This window comes from Eleutherodactylus coqui, chromosome 10 (assembly GCF_035609145.1).
Source record: "Eleutherodactylus coqui strain aEleCoq1 chromosome 10, aEleCoq1.hap1, whole genome shotgun sequence".
NCBI classification, from domain to species: Eukaryota; Metazoa; Chordata; class Amphibia; order Anura; family Eleutherodactylidae; genus Eleutherodactylus; species Eleutherodactylus coqui.
Genome location: NC_089846.1, coordinates 16,178,097 through 16,197,158, shown reverse-complemented (window position 1 = coordinate 16,197,158; position 19,062 = coordinate 16,178,097). Strand labels below are relative to the sequence as shown.

Here is a 19,062-nt window from a genome sequence, read left to right as displayed (position 1 = left end):
CACTCATGACTTCCCTATCTGGTCTCCTACTGGCTACCACAGTCATGTGGGTAAATAAGGTGTCAATAATCAAAAAAATTTTAAAACTCCTTACGACAATTGAAGTTTCTTCTCCATACTGAGGCATGATGGGAGCAAACTGAACTTTTTGGCCAAAGACAAACACTATTAAAGAGAGGACCTATCACCACTCCTGACCTGTCTACCGTATTTTAGTAACTATTTGTATTTCCCTTTAAATACCAATTCTGGAGACCACTTTGAGATGTTTCTCTCTTAGGCCGCTTTCACACAGCCGTGAAAAATCATGCGAGATTTCGGCGTCACCACTCTCCATTTTAAAGGGGTGTGTCTAACATTGTCTGTTACTATCGGCATTGATTGGACAGAATACTGACATAACCCCAACTGGGAACACCCAATTGTCCATTGAGGCATATATTTCCAAGAGGAATAACAGAGAGATGGCGGAATTTTAAGAAAAAATTGTTATTTCATGAAGAATAAACGTATTTACAAAAACAGACATGCTACTTTTTTAAAACCCATTGGGCAGATCCGGCCAAGTCAATGAGTGTTTCTTGCCTTCAGCACCATGTGCTTAAGTGTGTGTACAGTCCTCACCACAGAGGTGTGTAAAGGCATTAAAATGTCATTCAACGACTGAGACCGGGATTTTCCCATATGGAAATGTGCGCTGTAATGAGGTCATAGCCATTGGTTTAACAGGGCCGCGATGTTTAACACTGACTATAAATGGTTTGCTCAGACTTGGAGTGCCTCCATGCAGTATGTACAGAGGACCCGGTAATTTCATGGCTTTCCTCTTGTAAATTACAGATGCAGCGACACTCACCAGGGTAGAGCGGTTTCCATTGATAGGTTTTTCCATTATACACGTGAGAATTGAAAGATGTGCACTGTTCTTCTCGGAAACTCCTGCTGTTACTCGGACATTCCTGCAATGACGCACACACCGGAGATTACCGGGTTTCATCATTCTCCCAGTCTACATAATTGTTGGTACACCAGGAAAATTCGGCTATAATCTGCCTGAACTGAAGGTCCAACGTCAAGATCAAATTGTTAAAAAGTTGTTAAAAATCACAGTTTAAATCTAGAGAAGTTTATTAAAAGTTTATGTCGTAAGCTAAACAGTGCTGAAGTAAGATGCGCCTAATTTATCTAGTGGTGCGCGCCTCTTAAAGGGGTTGTCCAGGTTGTAGCTTCTGGGTAAAACCCCTTCTACATGCACTAAATTAGCAAATAGCATATACTCACCTCGCCCCGCTCCTGCTGTGTCCTGCGCCGCCTCTCTGGGTCTCTCCTCACGTTTACAGACTGCTCCAGCCTATTTATGGGTAGTCACAGGTGCTGCAGCCAATGACAGAGCTCAGCACTTGATCGCCGAGCCCTGTCATTGGCTACAGTCCTGTGATGTCATGTAAGCCAGGCGGGACTGCAGTCTGTAAACAAACAATGGAGTGGAGGACTGAGCAGCACCGTGGGATAAAGCAGAAGTGGGGAGAGCTGAGGATATGGCTATTTGTTATTTTAGTGCATGTAGAAGGGATTTACCCAGAAGGTACAACTTGGACAAACCCTTTAATGAATGTGTTGAGTCTGGCCACAATCAATCAAATTCACTATAATTTGAACCGAAGCTAAAGTAAATTATAGCGCAAATCATGAGCTGGTTTACTCGATGTAGATTTCAGAAAGTGGCACATGGCGGGCCCAAGGTGTGCAAAATGTAATAAGGGGCTTGAGCCTCATTATATTTGGCGCATCTTATTATATTGATACTTGTTTAAGACAGCAGTGTTAGATTATTGTGCCCCAACATCTCCCAGAATGCAAGGCCTATTATGGACAGATCTTACCGAGCCATCTAGAAGTAGATGACATCACATGGGCCAAAAACTATGAGAATCCAACATCCTGCTGCAAATAACACCAAATATGACTTTAATGGTTCAGCTTTTTTTTTTTAAACTGCCAGAAAGAGCGCCTCCTTTGTCTATAGGCTATGTCTGGTATTGCAGGAAAAACTGCAATACCAGGCATAGCCCATGGATAAGGGGGAGGAGCATTATGTAAGATGTCATTTAGCTCCCTACCTGGACTTTACAGAGCTGATATCTTTTGGACGTCCCAGTGCAGTTCTTATTGCTGAGTGAACTGAGAGATTTCCGCCTGGAGATATAAAGGTGGGATATTACTTATTGTCACGTCTTATTGAATAACAGAAGAGGGGAAGGTGTCTCAAAGGAACAATTCCTGTAAGAGGTGTAACTTGAAGGTCCCGGGCCCCAATGTAAAACCTGTAACAGCGCCCCCATCTACCCTGTGCCATTAGTGGTGTCTTCTTATGTGGCAGAACGCCTTACTGCTACTTCTTCACCCCTATAGCTACACCACTGGTGGCAACTATGTTCCCAAACCCCGGGGCGTAATAACACAACAGATATACTGGATGTTAAACTTTTTTTTACCTTTGTCTAAGGCAATGCCTTTCTTGAGACTTTACTCCTCCTCCACAAGTTCTAGTGCAAGCTGTCCATTTGGTCCACTCTCCCCACCAGAACGTTGTCACATCTGTCCCATCTTCCAGGCTGTTAGACGTCTGAGCAAGGTCCTGATTTAGGTCCAAGGTGTGGGGGATAAAGAAACTAAATGATCAGGCTGAATGATGCCCTGTGAAGTACCTTCAATTGCCCCTGCCTGGTATACCATATAGTGCCTATATAATAGAATGATTCAATGTACAAAGAACTAGTGCCGAAATAGCATTGCCAGGCAGTTACCTAAGAATCGCAACCCATCAATAAAGTAGGGGGTGTAGAGTAACTGCGTTATTTGAAGCCCCCATTTCCATAATATACAAAGGAGAGAAAAGGTGGAGGAACCCTGAGTTGGTGCCTAAAGGTCTCACATTTGAGGTAGAAAATAGAGGCGGAGTTGGAACAGAGGTGTTTCTAACCAGGTAGATGCCTCGCCCCAAGTGGGATATTGCATAAGAACAACGGTACAAAACCTGGTATAACCCTGGTGCAACCCTGCAATAAAGAAACTCTGACTTGCGGGTAAAGATTGGTCACTCTTATTATATAAAGTGCCAGCAAAGAAACACGTTTCGAGTCCAATGGCCTCTTCCTCAGTCAAACTGGGATACAGACAGTGGTTAATGCATAGCTCAGTAGTATAGAAGACAATGGGTTAGGCAGCAGCAGCAATACCAGAGGATATAACTGTGTGGTGCTGGCTCTTGCATCCAGCCATTGCCTTTAAATGTGTTTTTTGCTGGTGCTTTTTACGATAAAAGTGTTCAATCTTTACCCACTAGACAAAAGTTTCTTCATTGGAGGGTTGCGATGTGTACCAGTTTTTTTTAGCAGTTTTTACGCAATTTCCATTATTCGCAGGCTGTAGTTGTCCAGTCCATATACGTCAGTGTCTCTAAGCATTCATCAGGACCTTAGTTTCACCTTGATGCCATTAGGGTAGAACTATAATAAATGGCTCCAGCCTAGCCATGAAGTCTATTGTCATCTATCATAGTCAAACCTTCACCTCCTATCTCTTCTAATTTTTTTAAAGGCTTAAGGTCCTTTTACATGGGCCAACATTCAGGCCCAACAACACTCCTTTGCCCAGTTGTAAAAAGCTGCACACGATCAGCTGACCGATGTGCTGCTGACAACAATGAAATAGCATGGGGGATGAATGGTCACACAAACGACTGTTCGTCCCTCAAACATTCTGAATCGGCCTGTGTGAAGGCCAGACAAATGAGCGCTAATTTTGTTGACCATTGCTCATTACAATGCTCAGTGTAAGAGGACCTTTAGACTCTTTCCCTCCTTGCTTTGCTCTTACTGCAGCTCTGTTTATTCAAATCGGCTTCAGCACATAAGCATCATACCACTAGATCTTCCCCCTCCCACAACTCACCAGGATATATACAATTGAAGGGATTGTCCAGCTGAAAACTATTGATGGCTTATCCACAGTATAGGTTATCAATAATAGATTGGTGGGGGTCCATCACATGGGACCTCCACTGAATACCTGTTCACTGGGCTGATGCATTTGTGCCCTGAGCTAATTTCTGCAGGAAACAGACAGCTCTGTTCTCACTGCAGTGGTCAGGCCTGGTATTGCAGGCCAAATTTGCATTCATTTCAATACCTGCAATACCAAGGCGGACCACTGCAGCGCGAACGGAGCTGTCTGCTTCCTGCAGAAATTAACATAGCATATGAGTACACTGGCCCTGAGAACAGCTGATCAGCAGAGCACCCAGTCTGTAAATCCCTTCTGATCTACTATTGATTACCTATCCTGAGGATAGGCCATCAATAGTTAACAGCTGGAAAACCCCTTTAAACCTATGGCAATCAATCTAAGATTATCAGTCAGCTGGCACACATATATTGAGGCGGTCCAGAAAACGATATACTCACTTGTGTGATAGAAAATGTGACATTTCCTAATAGAATAAGGAGAGGGATCCATGCTTTGCTCATGCTTTGCCTGGTAATAAATAGGATGGGTTGCAGGTTCATATAGATGATGCTCATTTCTAGAAGAAAGTAAGAGGAATTAGTGAGGCTATTCCCTACAAGTGATATCAATGTAGTTGTCCTCTTCATTGCAATTTTTCTCAACGACTCTGGATCTCAGAACTACAGCCTTTTAATAGGAATGGAAGCTCTACTCAGAATGGACCCTGGAGTAAGACTTCATTGGAGACATTGCGATGGTGGAGCTTCATGGTTGGCTACAAGACCTTACCTATCAATAATGTTCTGTTCACGCCATCTTCTCAGACCACACTTGAAGGCCTCTAACATAGTTGATTGTAAACAACTACAATCAGGCACTAGGTCTGTCAGTCCTAACCTTTTTACCATGGAGGAACCCTTAACAAAAATATTCCCCCAATATGGAGCATCTACATTTATCCCATCTCTACTGTACAGATGAGATCTGTTGCTGTCTTCTCCAAAACCTCCAAGGAAACCTTTTGAACACTACACTAAGTCTTGATATAGGATCTACATTGACAATTGAGGATCTTCTCTTCTACAATCTGCAACACAAAAAGTTGAGGGACCAACAAAGTGGTTGGTACAAGAAGAATATGATAGAACTATAAATATGTGACAAGCGATTTGAGTGTTTTGAGGTAGGAAGAGTATTTATCATTCTTAGAAAGAGCAGGAAAACCAAGATCTAGCTCCAGCAGAAGACCTACCAAAGACCTACATTTTTGGGCCATCCAAGCTTTTTGAATCACCTTAACACTCCCTTAAGAATTGGTTGCCAAATTTAGTCATATGTGACTATGGAACGGCTGAAACTCTTGTTTTATTTATTAATTAATTTTTTTATTTTAATTTCTTTTTTTTCTTTTCAAAAATAAAATTAAAAAAGTTTGAAGATAAAAAACAATAAAATAAATAAAAATTAAGTAACCGAAGCATTATCAATTACCAAAAAGTGCTAGTGAATTTCAAGAAAGATCTAGGCCAGATGTGCAAAAATCTGTTCCTTTGGCATAGAACACCCAGCTGAGGTAGAAAGCCCTGGGGTCACTTTTTCATCTCCGGCCACAGCATGTTTGACTAGGAAACAAATCCTACTATTACATGGAGGAGTTGAGGCCAGCCTTAACACAGACTCCATTCAGTCAGGAGGTGGTATCATGGGACAAGCACTTCCGTACATCGGCTCTCAAAACAAGCAAACAAACATGTGCGCATTAGGATCATCTCACGGTGTGAAGCGTTGCCTCCACCCATGAATTGCCCCGGATCACCAGAACAAATGGTCATTCTTCAAGTGTTCCTCGAAACAAATTTTAAAAAAGCTTTCATGTCTTTAGGGGGAGATAAACTGGATTTATCCCTGTCTGGAAGGGGTTTGGAATTTTTTTTTAGGGCGACCAAATAAGTGAGTCCATCGGAACAGGAATGAAGGACCCAATTGGAGGACTCCCCCTCTTGTATAACTCCCATATGTCTTAAAGGAGTATTCTGGACTTTTTAAACTGATGATTTATCCTCTGGATGGGCCCTGAGTAGTTGATGGATGGGGTTCCGCCACTTCTCTAAAATTTTCTGCTTCTCTTATGGTCAGGACAGGATGTGACGTCCTAACCATAAGAAAAGCAGGAAGTGTAGGAGAAGCGTGGTGCTGCTGCAGCGTCCGAGGAGTGAGCCCCTAGCCTAGGAGATAGCAGGTAGAGTTTGGGCCTTGTCACGGGGCTCTACCATCTCCCACCCTGAGGGTAGCACGGGACCCGTCCAAGTAACCGAGGGCAGGCTTTCTAAAAGGGTCACCAAATACGTGATTTACCTTAACGGTCGGTTGTCATGAGTGACGACTGTGGTGAATTCGGGCGATGGAATAAAGGGTCCACTCTCACAGGGAACAGTCGGCAGTGCCACTTTACTTGAAAAACTTAGGTACAGTTCCAGACAAGTACATTTCACGCCAGTGGGAGAAGAGTGCAGAAAATCACAAGGTGATGTGACAGGGAGGAAATCACAGGTGCCCAGAGGAATCTACAGTCCCAGTTATCTGTAGGGCTCTGGTCCCGGCACAAACTCTCCAACTCCACCGGTCAACAATCACGTTGGCAGGCACTTCACGCTGCAGTGACGGTTTCTCTCTCTCATTTTCTCTCTCTGTCAGTGGCGTTGGATACCACCGGTAACTCCTAGGTACGGCAGTCCCAGGAAAGGCTAAGGTTACCCCTCAGCCGCTTCCATTCCTAGCCACACAAAACTGAAGGTATCTGTGTGACTCTCTCTCTCACCCAGCCTGACTGATTGGCAGACAACTCCAAATCCCTACTCTAGCAAACACCTTGCATTTACATAAATTACATGACACACAACAAGATACATTTCTCAGACATCATCACATACTAGACAATTAACCCATTCAGTGCTGCAGCTATGCAATACACATATTCATGCAACATGAAAGACACCAACAATACAATTTGAACGAGACAAATGCATTCCTTCATTATGGAGGGGCCCCGCTAATTCCGGGCCACTAAACTGCCATTGATTTTAATAAGAGTGAATCTGGCGCTTCCAACTTCTGCCGTGACCACTGATGACAATGTCCGACCCACTGCACTGGGCAACAGACCGGACGATCAGGTGATGGATGAGGGTTCCAAGCAGCGGACCCTCGTCCATCAACTACTGATGGCCTATGCAGAGGATAGGTCATCAGTTCAACAATCCTGGAATATCCCTTTAACAGGGCATACATAGAGGGGTTGCACCTTGTGCATGCTTTCATCACACTTTACTGTGGGGATCTATGCCCCATACCTCTTTGGTAAGTATATGCTACATGAAGCATTTGCACTTAATTCACCTACAATCTAATCACCATGTCTGAGATTCTCTTGCACATCCAATTAAATTTGCCCCTAGATCTAGTATTTGTCTAAAATTTTTAAAGATTTGCTCCTTTCTTTCACAAACAGCACCACTCCTGTCCACAGGTTGTGCCTGGTATTACATCTTAGCTCTGTTGAAATAAATGGGACTGAAATGCACTACCACCCATGACCTGTGAACAGGTGTGGCGCTGTTTTGGGGAGCAATCAGCCATCTTTTTCTAATCCTAGACAATCCCTCTAAAATAAATACCCCTTGGTTCCACCACCCTATAAAACCTGCCAACATTTGGTCTTCAGTCAGCATTAAACCACCTTACCCCCTTATTGCGTCTTTTTTTCCTAAGTGATTGTTTGAGAAGCATACTAATTTATTGATGAACTTCAGCCCAGAGGTTTTGGCCGGTTCCTCAGCGGACAGGTGTCTCAGTGTCTTCCCACACTTGCTTTTCATTAGGCCTTCCAGACATATCTGGGTCCGGGCCAAGAAACACTGCTTAGTGCAACGTCTAACATGAACTTTCAAGGAGGAAAGAGCGAGGATGGAACAGCCACAGTTTAAGGAGCTGGCTGCAACCTCCACTGAAGGAACAGTATACACATGGATTAACTAGCGGGGATGGAACCTATAAAAGAACAACCATTGAATGTTGTTAACAATATATTGTTGTAGGGCCGTTAAGTGGGGATCCTTCAGACAATTTATTAAGTGTGAAGCAAAAAATCTTGGAATGACTAAAGACTCGGCTCCTATATTATTCTAGGGTAGCGCTGTCCAATTTTCTTCCTCTTGGAGCGTGCTGCTTCAAGCGAAACGCGCTGGATCCTATTAAAATAATGAAGTCATACAATGAACTTCTAGGGTGGTCTTATGTAGGACAGGGGGTCAAGAAGAAAACCTAAAGGGTCACCTGCTGAGCAATGGCAGTGCTCCCTTACAAATCCATCATGTTATATATCACAGCATCATAAAAACATCACTAACAATTAAAGGGGCTGTCTGGTTCAGAAATTCTGTTTTCAAATATTATTGGGGGTAGTCTTAGTGAACGGAGGAAGGGGGGGGGGGGGGGGTCAGAGCCTGTTCAAGACATTTATTTAATAGCCAGCACACAGAGTCAATGAAGAGAGCATCTATTGCTCTGGAGGAATCAGCACATCCATGCTTATATTGGTTTCAATGGGAGCTGTGTTATGCTTTATTTTGCCTGCGGGGGCACTGTAGGGAAGTTAAACACTTGCTGCTGGAGGCCTTCACAGGTTATAGTTGATTGCTGGAGCTTCTGGAAGCAGATCAGCCTTTATCAGTTTAATTTTGGGAACCCCTCAAAAAAATTGGACTATCACTTTAAGAAATAACTAAAGATCTCCAATCTGACTACTATGGCAGGAGGGGAGAGAGAAAGGCAAAGTACAAGTTATCTTTAAATATAAGACCAACACAGAAAGCCACTAAAAAGATCATCTATTGCTCTGGAGGACTCAGCATATCCTTACTTTCCACAGACAGGTGAATGATGTCAATGAGAACTGTGTAATGCTTCATTTCACCTGCGGAGGTGCTGCAGGGAAATGTAACACTTCCTATTTGATTCCCTCACAGATTACAGTTCATTGATGGAGGGGCTGGCAGTAGGACACTTTTTATCAGTTTATTTTTGTGGAACTCCCTCCAAAAAAAAGTGGACCATCCCTTTAATAAGTAATTAAAGATCTCCACTCTGACTACTACTGACAGGAACAGATAAAGAAAGGTGAAGTATAAGTTCTTCTAAGCCTGTTCTCCAACTGATCTGAGTAATATGAGACAAACTAGATGTTAAGGGCATGCTCCCTGACAACTCCATTGAAAAGATTGTGGTTGTTAGGTATTTTATGCTTAGCAACAGTCCTATCCTACATGACAGCCAATACTCTATATATTAGCAACACATAGAGCCACTATAAAGAGCTTCTATTGTTCTGGAGGACTCAGCACATCCATGCTTTACATTGGACAGTCCATTGATTTCAATGGGGGCAGTGTAATGCTTCATTTCGCCTCTAGGTGCTTGCTGATGGACTTCTCTACAGATTATAATTGATTGCTGGAGGTCTCAGCTGCAGGACAACCTAAACCAGTTCATTTTTGGGGAACCCCTTTTAAAAAGGTGCACACTCCGTCTAAGACATAATTAGGGGTTTCCACTACTGTAGTAAAAAGGGATAGAGAGAAACAAAGTGTAAGTTCTCCTAGCCTCTTCTCCAGCTGATCCGAGTAATATGAGACCGACTGATTTCTGGGGACCTGGTCCCTGACAACCCCATTGAAACGATTGTGGTTGTTAGGCAATTTATCACTAGCAACCACCCTGTCATACCTGTCAGCCCATACAGCCAAGTGCTGATTGACATGGTGCTGACATTAGAGAAGAAATAAACACCTCTTGCACTGGATGCCCTGGCCCATCCTATTGCCATCCTACCTGTCCGCCATCTTTAAATCTCTGGCATTGAGCCGGAGGAATATGTGAATATACATCATCAGCCGTCTCCTAAACATCAGTGACCAGTGATCTCTACAAGAGCGGTGATACCCAACAGTGTTACCTCTAGGCACTGCCCGCTGTTGCTAAGCATCAGCTCAAAAACTTTCTGTGCCCATAAAGCATAAATCAATGGTTAGACTTACCTCCCCCATTGTTCCCCCAGTGTCAGCGCTGGGAGCCGCCGTATTGGGCAGCGCTGCTAAGTAGTCCACCCATTATAGAATTAGAACAGGCGGACTACTTAGCAGCACCTCTCAATGCATTCAGCGGCTTCCAAAGCCACACCGGGGGAACGACGGGAAAGGTAAGTATAACACTTACCTCTCCGGACTCAGCAGGTCACTAGTTTGAGCACATAAGCTTAGTTCATAGGGCTAAGAGTAGGTAACAGACTTTTTAATGGGGGGGATTGGACCAAAATGGAAGTAATGGCTGCGGTGGAGGCGCAGTTCTTGCCAAGTGGCTGAGAACTGTGTAGCAAAAAACGTAGGCGGTCTTACTGGAAATGACCACGGTTCAGCCGTGAGCACAGGTGGAACTGCAAATGACAGCAATTTGCGCTAAAATTGCATGGGGTATTTACCGCGCGGTTTTCAGGTCACATGGCAAGAACAACACCTCAACTGCAACGCATGAATGAACCCTACGTATGTCTACATGGACGGAGTGTCTTGCATATATTCTCTGCAATCTTCAAAGATTTTGACCCGCACAACGCAACCTCCAATCAGAATGACCGCTGATCCGGTATTCAGGTCGGTCATAGAAAGGAAGCCCCTGGTGACTACAGTGCCGAAAGTAGTGAAGAGTGAACCAAACAACCCCAGCGGTCCAGCAAAGTGCAGGCGGGGTGATCAACAATGACTACTCCGACATTGGCAAACAACTGCTCATATCTCAGCCTCCTGGAAGGATGGAGAAGAGGATTATAAGGATAACGCCAGAGTTTTAAACGGAGTTTTGAGGTCTTAAATATTGATTACCTATCTATAGAAGAGATTGAACTTCTGAAAAGTTCCGTTCGGCTGCTACGTTAAACTTATGCAAAAGTTTGGTTGAGTCTGATGTACCGAAACCCCTAAAACTAGTGTATAACACTGTCCAAGAGCCATGAAGGCCCTGTATAACATTCTGAGAGTATTATACTAGGCTTTTAGAGCTTAAAGACATAAGTGTGTTCTTGTCCTGTTATGTGGTCGTCATAATCACGGCCGCATAACAGGACAAAACGAAAACCATTGATTTCAATGGTTTCGTTTGATTAGCGGTATTCTCACCCGTGCGGTAAAGACAGGGCAGGACCTATCTTCCTACTATGTATTTCAAACTTCTGTACTGTGGAGCGGAGTTTGAACGCCGAGCATGGTTGCGCATACGCCTGTGTGTTTTTGCCCTTAGACTGCGTTGTACACCAGTGTTCAGGATTGGTGTTGGGAGAACCACACAAGTAGAACCCTGTTTTGAGTAGAGCTTTGCTAAAAGGTTGGTTTGGGTTCGTGCCGAAACAAACATTTTTAACAAAGTTCAACCCGCGACAGGTTCAGTTTGCTCAACAAAAGTGATCAATAGATGATTGGCTGGGGTCTGCCGCCAGGACCCCGGCCAATTAGCTGTCATGGTGTTGAGAGCAAGAAGCAGACAGCTCCGTACACTGTGCTGTGGCCTGGCGTGGTATTGCAGGTGCAGCTCCCATTGAAGTGAATGGAAGCTGTGCTTGCAATACCCCGTATGGCCACTGCACAGTGTACGGAGCTGTCTGTCTCCTGCACTTTACACTGTAATAGCACCCCGTCAAAAAGCTAATTGACCAATGTACTGGTGACAGACGCCAGCCAATCAACTATGGGTGACTTATCCTGTGCATAGGTCATCAATTTTTAGGATCTGGGTTTTAATTTTTTTGGAAAATCTTTCAAAAATTTTAGTTTTGCCCCACAAGTGAAATTAATAACAACCCCTTTAATTAACATTAAAGAAGATGTCCCATCAAGACAACTCCTGAACATGGGACATAATAGCACATAAGAGCATCATGGGGGTTATCCCTTGGGACCACTCTCAATTAGCCATTGTCTGCAGTGGCCACTGTAGGGCAAATAAGTGGCCTGACAAAATTCTCCCCATCAGCCGACTGCGGGAGGTTTACAGGAGCCTGACCACAGTGATCGGCCAATCAGTCAACATTTCAGTGACCTCGGCTATCTGGATATCACTTAAAGTATGCATGTCCTGGACATCCTATATGTGAACAAAGGTGGCGCTATCCTCCTCATATCTGCCGCCAGTACCCTTTATTAGCCGCCAAGTGTTTAATCCAGTCATGCAGTATGGCTGCACCCCATAAATGACAAGTTATACAGCACCCAGAATCACAGGTGTACCCCAACCTGACCACAGACCCCGCTGCTTCTTGTATATCACTACACAATGTATTTTTTGATACATGGACTGCTAAGAAGGTTCTACTTGACCAAAGAGCATCACATATCTCAGCTTCCTGGGAGAGAGACATTGGGGGAGTGGAGGAAATGTGGGGATGACTACGGTTATACAGAATTCTGTTGTTAGGCTCTAAGCATTAAAAACCAAGCAAGATTCTGTCGCAGTTTCAATAACTGTTCTGATCCACGGAGCGAATTGTCATCGGTCACAACAGTCTAACCGTAGAAATAGGCGAAGTCCAGTGCAACCTGCGGCAATAATCGAGAAAACATAGCTGGAGCTACACCAATACCAGATGTAGAGCTTCCATCCCCAGTGCCAGCCCCACCAGCTGTGTGCAGGTAGGTATATACCTGCACATATATGAATATACATACCGCGTTTCCCCCGAAAATAAGACGGTGCCTTATATTAATTTTTGTTCAAAAAGGTTTAACTTTTTTTACATGTATAGCTGCCTGGACACTATTTAAATTGACTTTTTTAATTAACTGTTAGCAGGGCTTAATTTTGGAGTAGGGCTTATATTTCAAGCATCCTCAAAAACCCTGAAAAATCATTTTGCATCCTCAAAAATTCTGGAAAATCATGCTATGTCTTATTTTCAGGGTATGTCTTATTTTCAGGGAAACAGGGTAGATATCTGAATGTTTTGTATGTGCAGGTGTATATATATGTATATACATGGATATATATTCTAATATCTGAGATCATGAGTCATGTCATTGGAAAGGATCACCCATTTTTTCAATCTGAAGGTGGCTGACACCAGGGACAATAGCTTGCAAATATAGGTAAAATTGACAGTAACCCCCTCCGTTGCCTTTTTGGACTGTCTTACCTGTTTGCAGAAGTTGTTGCTGATGCTCTAACATTGACTGCCAGGTGATGTGACAATCATACACACTCAGCAGAATTTACACAGTTTTACACAAATATATATATATATATATATATATATGTATATAATTAGATGTTGATGATCAGAACTCCCCATTGGACTCATGGTATATCATCGTTTACCTGTAATCCTGCACAGATCCGCAGCCAGCATAGTGCATGGTGATACCACCTTTAAACATGGGAAGTTCAGCTCTGCTACATCTATATATAAATTCCCTTTCCTGAACATATACAGGCATTTTCTTGCAGTGGAATAGATGATATTAGTATAATAGTACCTTGCAGTGTGTCTGTCTGTCCCTGGCAGTGTGTCTGTCTGTGTCGTCTGTGCCGCCCAGTCACTGCTCCTCTCTTTTATAGCTGCTGTCAGACAGACTGTCAGGAATTCACACTTAGACCCACAGTTCAACCTCACTCTCTCCTGTCTTCTCTCCTCCTTCAGGGTTTATTCATTGACTCTCTATAATAGCCCCCTCCTTCTTCCCTGTCCTGCTCCACATTCTCCACCCACAGCCCCTATTCCAAAATCCCCCCTACTCCCCTTTTCCATCCCATACCCCCCCCCCCCCCCCCCCCCCACCATGCATCCCTCTCATGGCAATAGTGCCTTTATCATCTTGTTTAAGTCTGTCTTACTGTCTGCCCTGACATCACTCATAAACAAAGCATTAACCACTAAGCTGACTTGCAGGAGTCTGGGCATTTTCCAGGCTGCTTTACAATTACAATTCTTGCTGGGGTGATGATAGAGAAATGTTGTAGAGAGGGAAGAGAATGGCCAGACCTGTTACTTAAAGGGGATCACTAGGTGGCCACACTACATAGCAGATGGTCAGGACAAAATGCAAAGTCCAACCGGCTTGCTTGCTATTGTAGACAGTTTTTCTTTTAAATTTCAGTTCGCATAATACCGCCATATAGTTCCACAGTAATACTGCCATATACTGCTAACATAATAGCACTATATACTACCCATAATATGCAATTTCCAAATAATACTACTTAAACAGCTTAAATAATACCAATACATAGAGTTCCTATTCCTATATATCACTGGAATTCATTTTGAAAATAATACCGCCATACATTGCTAAGTGACATTGGGTGGCCTCAATTTGTTCCTGGGGTTTCTGTCTTTGGGGGCCTCCAATTAAATGGAAATCAATTTTGGGTCACCTAATAAAATGTTTGTTCATTTGTACAATTCCTACGCAATACATCCATTTAGTGCCAAAATAATATTGCCATATAATGTCTAAATAATACCTCCATGAAGTATCGAAATGATACTACCGAATAGAGCCCATATAAAACTGCCATAGAAATCTGCTATTCAGTCTGTAAATAATATTGCCATACAATGCCTACATAATACATCCATAAAGTATCCAAATAATATTACCACATAGAGCACACATAAAACTGCCATATGTTGCTTACTCCAAACTGCCATTCAATGCCCAAAGTAATGCCTAAGTAATGCCTAAATAATACCTCCATAAAGTATCCAAATAATACTGTCATATAGGGTCCACATAAAACTGCCATATATTGCTTACTCTAAACTGCCATTCAATGCCCAAAGTAATACCTAAATAATACATCCATAAAGTATCCAAATAATACTGTCATATAGGGTCCACATAAGACTGCCATATATTTCCTACACAAAGCTGTCATTCAGTGGCCAAATAATATTGCTATACAATGCCTAAATAATACCTTCATAAAGTATCCAAATAATACTACCATATAGAGCCCACAGAAAGCTGCCATGTTGTTTATTTTCTGCACAAATGTACCATTCAGTGCCTGAATAATATTGCCATACAATGCCTAAGTTATACCTAAATACGTCCATAAAATATCCAAATAATACTACCCCATAGAGCCTATATAAAGTTACCATATATGTCTTACTTCAAGCTGCCATTCTGTGCCTAAGGTAATGCCTAAATAATACCTCCATAAAGTATCCAAATGATACTATTATAAAGCACCCATATAAGACTGCTATTATTTCCTATACAAAGCTGCCATTCAGTGCCCAAATATTATCGCCATACAATGCCCAAGTTATACCTCAACAATACCTCCAAAAACTGTCCAAATAATGCTACCACATTGAGCCCACATAAAACTGCCATTTAATGCCCAAAGTAATGCCTACATAATACCTCCATCCAATTGATACTACCGATGTAGCACCCACATAAGATTGTCATGTATTACCTACACAAAATTGCCATTCGGTGCCTAAATAATATTGCCATCAAATCATAAATAATACCTCCAAAAGGTTTCAAAATAATACTACCATATAGCACCCATATACAACTTCTATATACTTTCCACACAATACTGCCATTCAGTGCCTAAATAATACCGCTATACATTGCCTAAAAAATGAAGGAGTTAATAGTAAAGTCCTTGGTGCTTTAGGGCAGTGAAGAGACTAATGGTAAGAGCCCTGGTGATCCAGGAGAGTTAAGTCCCTCTTAGCTGGTTCCTGGGGGTCCAGCACTTGGGCCAAAGGGGGCATGGGAAATTGCCAATTCCCTACCCCCTAAAACCAGCTCAGTTTGGCATTATAATTGGGCCTTACACAGTAAGAACACGAGGAGACCCATCAGAGCTATCTAAAGAACACGATTGGGTTTTCATACCTCGGACACAACGGTCCTCCTTAACGCACCCCTCCTGGTCTGGACAAGAAAAAAAGGACTACCTGATCCACACTGGAAGTCCAAGGCACTACACGCAGGTTTGATTGGCCAGTGCTGCCCATGTGACGGGCATTGGCCAGTCAGAGCAGCATGTAGTGTCTAGCGTACTAGTGCAAGGTAGTCTGAGAAGAGGCATCCAGGAACAAAGGGTCATTTGAAAAAAAAAAAGTTTCATCGTTACCCATAGCAACAATGAAACTTTTTGTCTGCACTGGTCCAAGTTTTTGCATATAACCAGAAACTCCTATAAACTGGTGAAATTGTAGTTTTGGGCAGGAACGGCCATAAAGCTTTATAAATAAACTTAATAATATGTAATTGTTGTCTGCGAGGGAAAAGAGACAGGTCGGTGCCCCTTCTATTACCAGTCCCCTTGTCTCCACCATTATCCACCACATCCCTCACTCCCATTATCACCAGCAAATCACACCGATAAACATATTATTTAGTCCTAAGACTCAGACATAAAACACAGACTTCCCGCCTGTATCAAAGTCATAGAACGGCCGCAGTCTTAAAGAACAGAACCCAAGGAGCTGATGTCTGCCTGTAATCAAGAACACTCTCCGGATTGTTATCTGGTAACTAGAACCTTCTATTACTGATTTCAGCCAATTACCCGAGACCTCGGACTTTTCTATCCAGGAACGACCATAATTCATCTGCGCCGTATCAAGTACAAGGGAGAAAATGTAAAAACCATTATGGAATATCTTAAAGTGAAAGCACGCTGGATAGATCGGCCTTCCTCTCCCCAATACTGGAGGTCAAAGACAAACCCAGGACAGCGAGAGTCCATGGACAGCCGTGAACACCAGAATATACAGCAAAGTAATCCAGCAGCACTCTTTTTAGTATCCTATTAAAGGAGAGGAATCATGAATCTTGCAAAGCCTCCATGAAGGAGGCATGGACCTACAGATCCCAACAAAGTCCACCAAAAGAGGGAGTAGGGGCAGCAACAACGGTGTAGATGATGAAAAAAGGACAATCTTTATTGCTCTATGTACAGAAGCAGGCAATGTTTCATCCCGAAGGTCTTTCTCAAGCCCTTGAGAAAGACCTTCGGGTCGAAACGTTGCCTGTGCTTCTGTACATGGAGCAATAAAGTTGTGGACACCAAATCAGGAGGGTTCCTCGTCAACCCACTTTTCATAAATCTCTGGCCAGTTCTTCACAGTCTCCACACCCTGATTGCTAAACATGCAGTTTCTCCAGATAGGGTAGTTCTGCACAGGTTATAAACGAGGCTCCATCGCAACGTCTAGATTTACTTCAACCTTTCCAGTTGCTGTAAAAATTATCTAATCACTCTTTTGAAATTTTAACTGCATTACTTATCGTGCATTATACTCCAGAGCTGCACTCACTATTCTGCTGGTGGAGTCACTGTGTACGTACATTACTTATCCTGTACTGATCCTGAGTTACATCCTGTATTATACTCCAGAGCTGCACTCACTATTCTGCTGGTGGAGTCACTGTGTACATACATTACTTATCCTGTACTGATCCTGAGTTACATCCTGTATTATACCCCAGAGCTGCACTCACTATTCTGCTGATGGAGTCACTGTGTACATACATTACATATCCTGTACTGGTCTGGAGTTACATCCAGTATTATACTCCAGAGCTGCACTCACTGTGTACATACAATACTTATCCTGTACTGATCCCGAGTTACATCCTGTGTTATACTCGAGAGCTGCACTCACTATTCTGCTGGTGGAGTCATTGTGTACATATATTACTTATCCTGCACTGGTCCTGAGTTACATCCAGTATTGTACTCCAGAGCTGCACTCACTGTTCTGCTGGTGGAGTCACTGTGTACATACATTACTTATCCTGTACTGGTCTGGAGTTACATCCAGTATTATACTCCAGAGCTGCACTCACTATTCTGCTGTTGGAGTCACTGTGTACATACATTACTTATCCTGTACTGATTCTGGAGTTACATCCAGTATTATACTCCAGAGCTGCACTCACTATTCTGCTGGAGGAGTCACTGTGTACATACATTATTTATCCTGTACTGGTCCTGAGTTACATCCAGTATTATACTCCAGAGCTGCACTCACTATTCTGCTGGAGGAGTCACTGTGTACATGCATTACTTATCCTGTACTGGTCTGGAGTTACATCCAGTATTATACTCCAGAGCTGCACTCACTATTCTGCTGGTGGAGTCAATGTGTACATATATTACTTACCATGTACTGATCCTGAGTTACATCCTGTATTATACTCTAGAGCTGCACTCGCTATTGTGCTGGTGGAGTTACTGTTTACATACATTACTTATTCTGTACTGTTTATGAGTTACATCCTGTATTGTACTCCAGAGCTGCACTCACTATTCTGTTGGTGGAGTCACTGTGTACATACATTACTTATCCTGTACTGATCCTGAGTTACATCCTGTATTATACTCCAGAGCTGCACTCACTATTCTGTTGGTGGAGTCATTGTGTACATAAATTACTTATCCTGTACTGGTCCTGGGTTACATCCAGTATTATACTCCAGAGCTGCACTCACTATTCTGCTGGTGGAGTCACTGTGTACATACGAGTATGTTACATTACTTATCTTGCACTGTTCCTGAATTTCAACCTGCATTATACTTTAGAGCTGCATTCATAATTCTGCAGCCTTCAGACATGAAATCTCACACTAATCCTTGTGGTTTAATGTCTACACAGAGTTTGCTCTGGTAATCTGCGTTCTGGTAAATCTATTCTGTACACCTGACACTGTATAGTAATTTGCTCCACTGTATTATAAGAGCTCAGATAAGTTTCTAACTAGAAGCAGCAGAATTGTGAATGCAGATCTGGAGTACAATAAATGCTCAGTTCAACGAAGTTAACACAATAGAAGTAGAAAGTTACTTCACTATTTATAGACTATATTCAAACCAGTAGACCAATGTCTCTCAACTCCAGTCCTCAGCGCCCCCAACTGGTCATGTTTTCAGGATATCCTATAGCAGTGGTGGCGCACCTATGGCACACGTACCAGGGGC

General features: G+C 42.9%; 1 protein-coding gene across 1 annotated transcript in view; it reads right to left on the bottom strand.

The window, feature by feature from the left end:
• ADAMTSL2 (ADAMTS like 2) overlaps positions 1-13,613 on the bottom strand; it is a 53,159-nt gene extending 39,546 nt beyond the window's left edge. The window contains exons 1-5 of the mRNA XM_066582027.1: positions 13,581-13,613; positions 4,467-4,585; positions 2,496-2,638; positions 2,121-2,196; positions 857-959 (exon numbers count right to left, since the gene is read on the bottom strand). Of these exons, the coding sequence (XP_066438124.1) occupies positions 857-959; positions 2,121-2,196; positions 2,496-2,638; positions 4,467-4,583 (439 nt within the window). The 5' untranslated portion in view covers positions 4,584-4,585; positions 13,581-13,613. The remainder of the gene's footprint in view (positions 1-856; positions 960-2,120; positions 2,197-2,495; positions 2,639-4,466; positions 4,586-13,580) is intronic.
• Between the last annotated feature and the right edge of the window lie 5,449 nt (positions 13,614-19,062).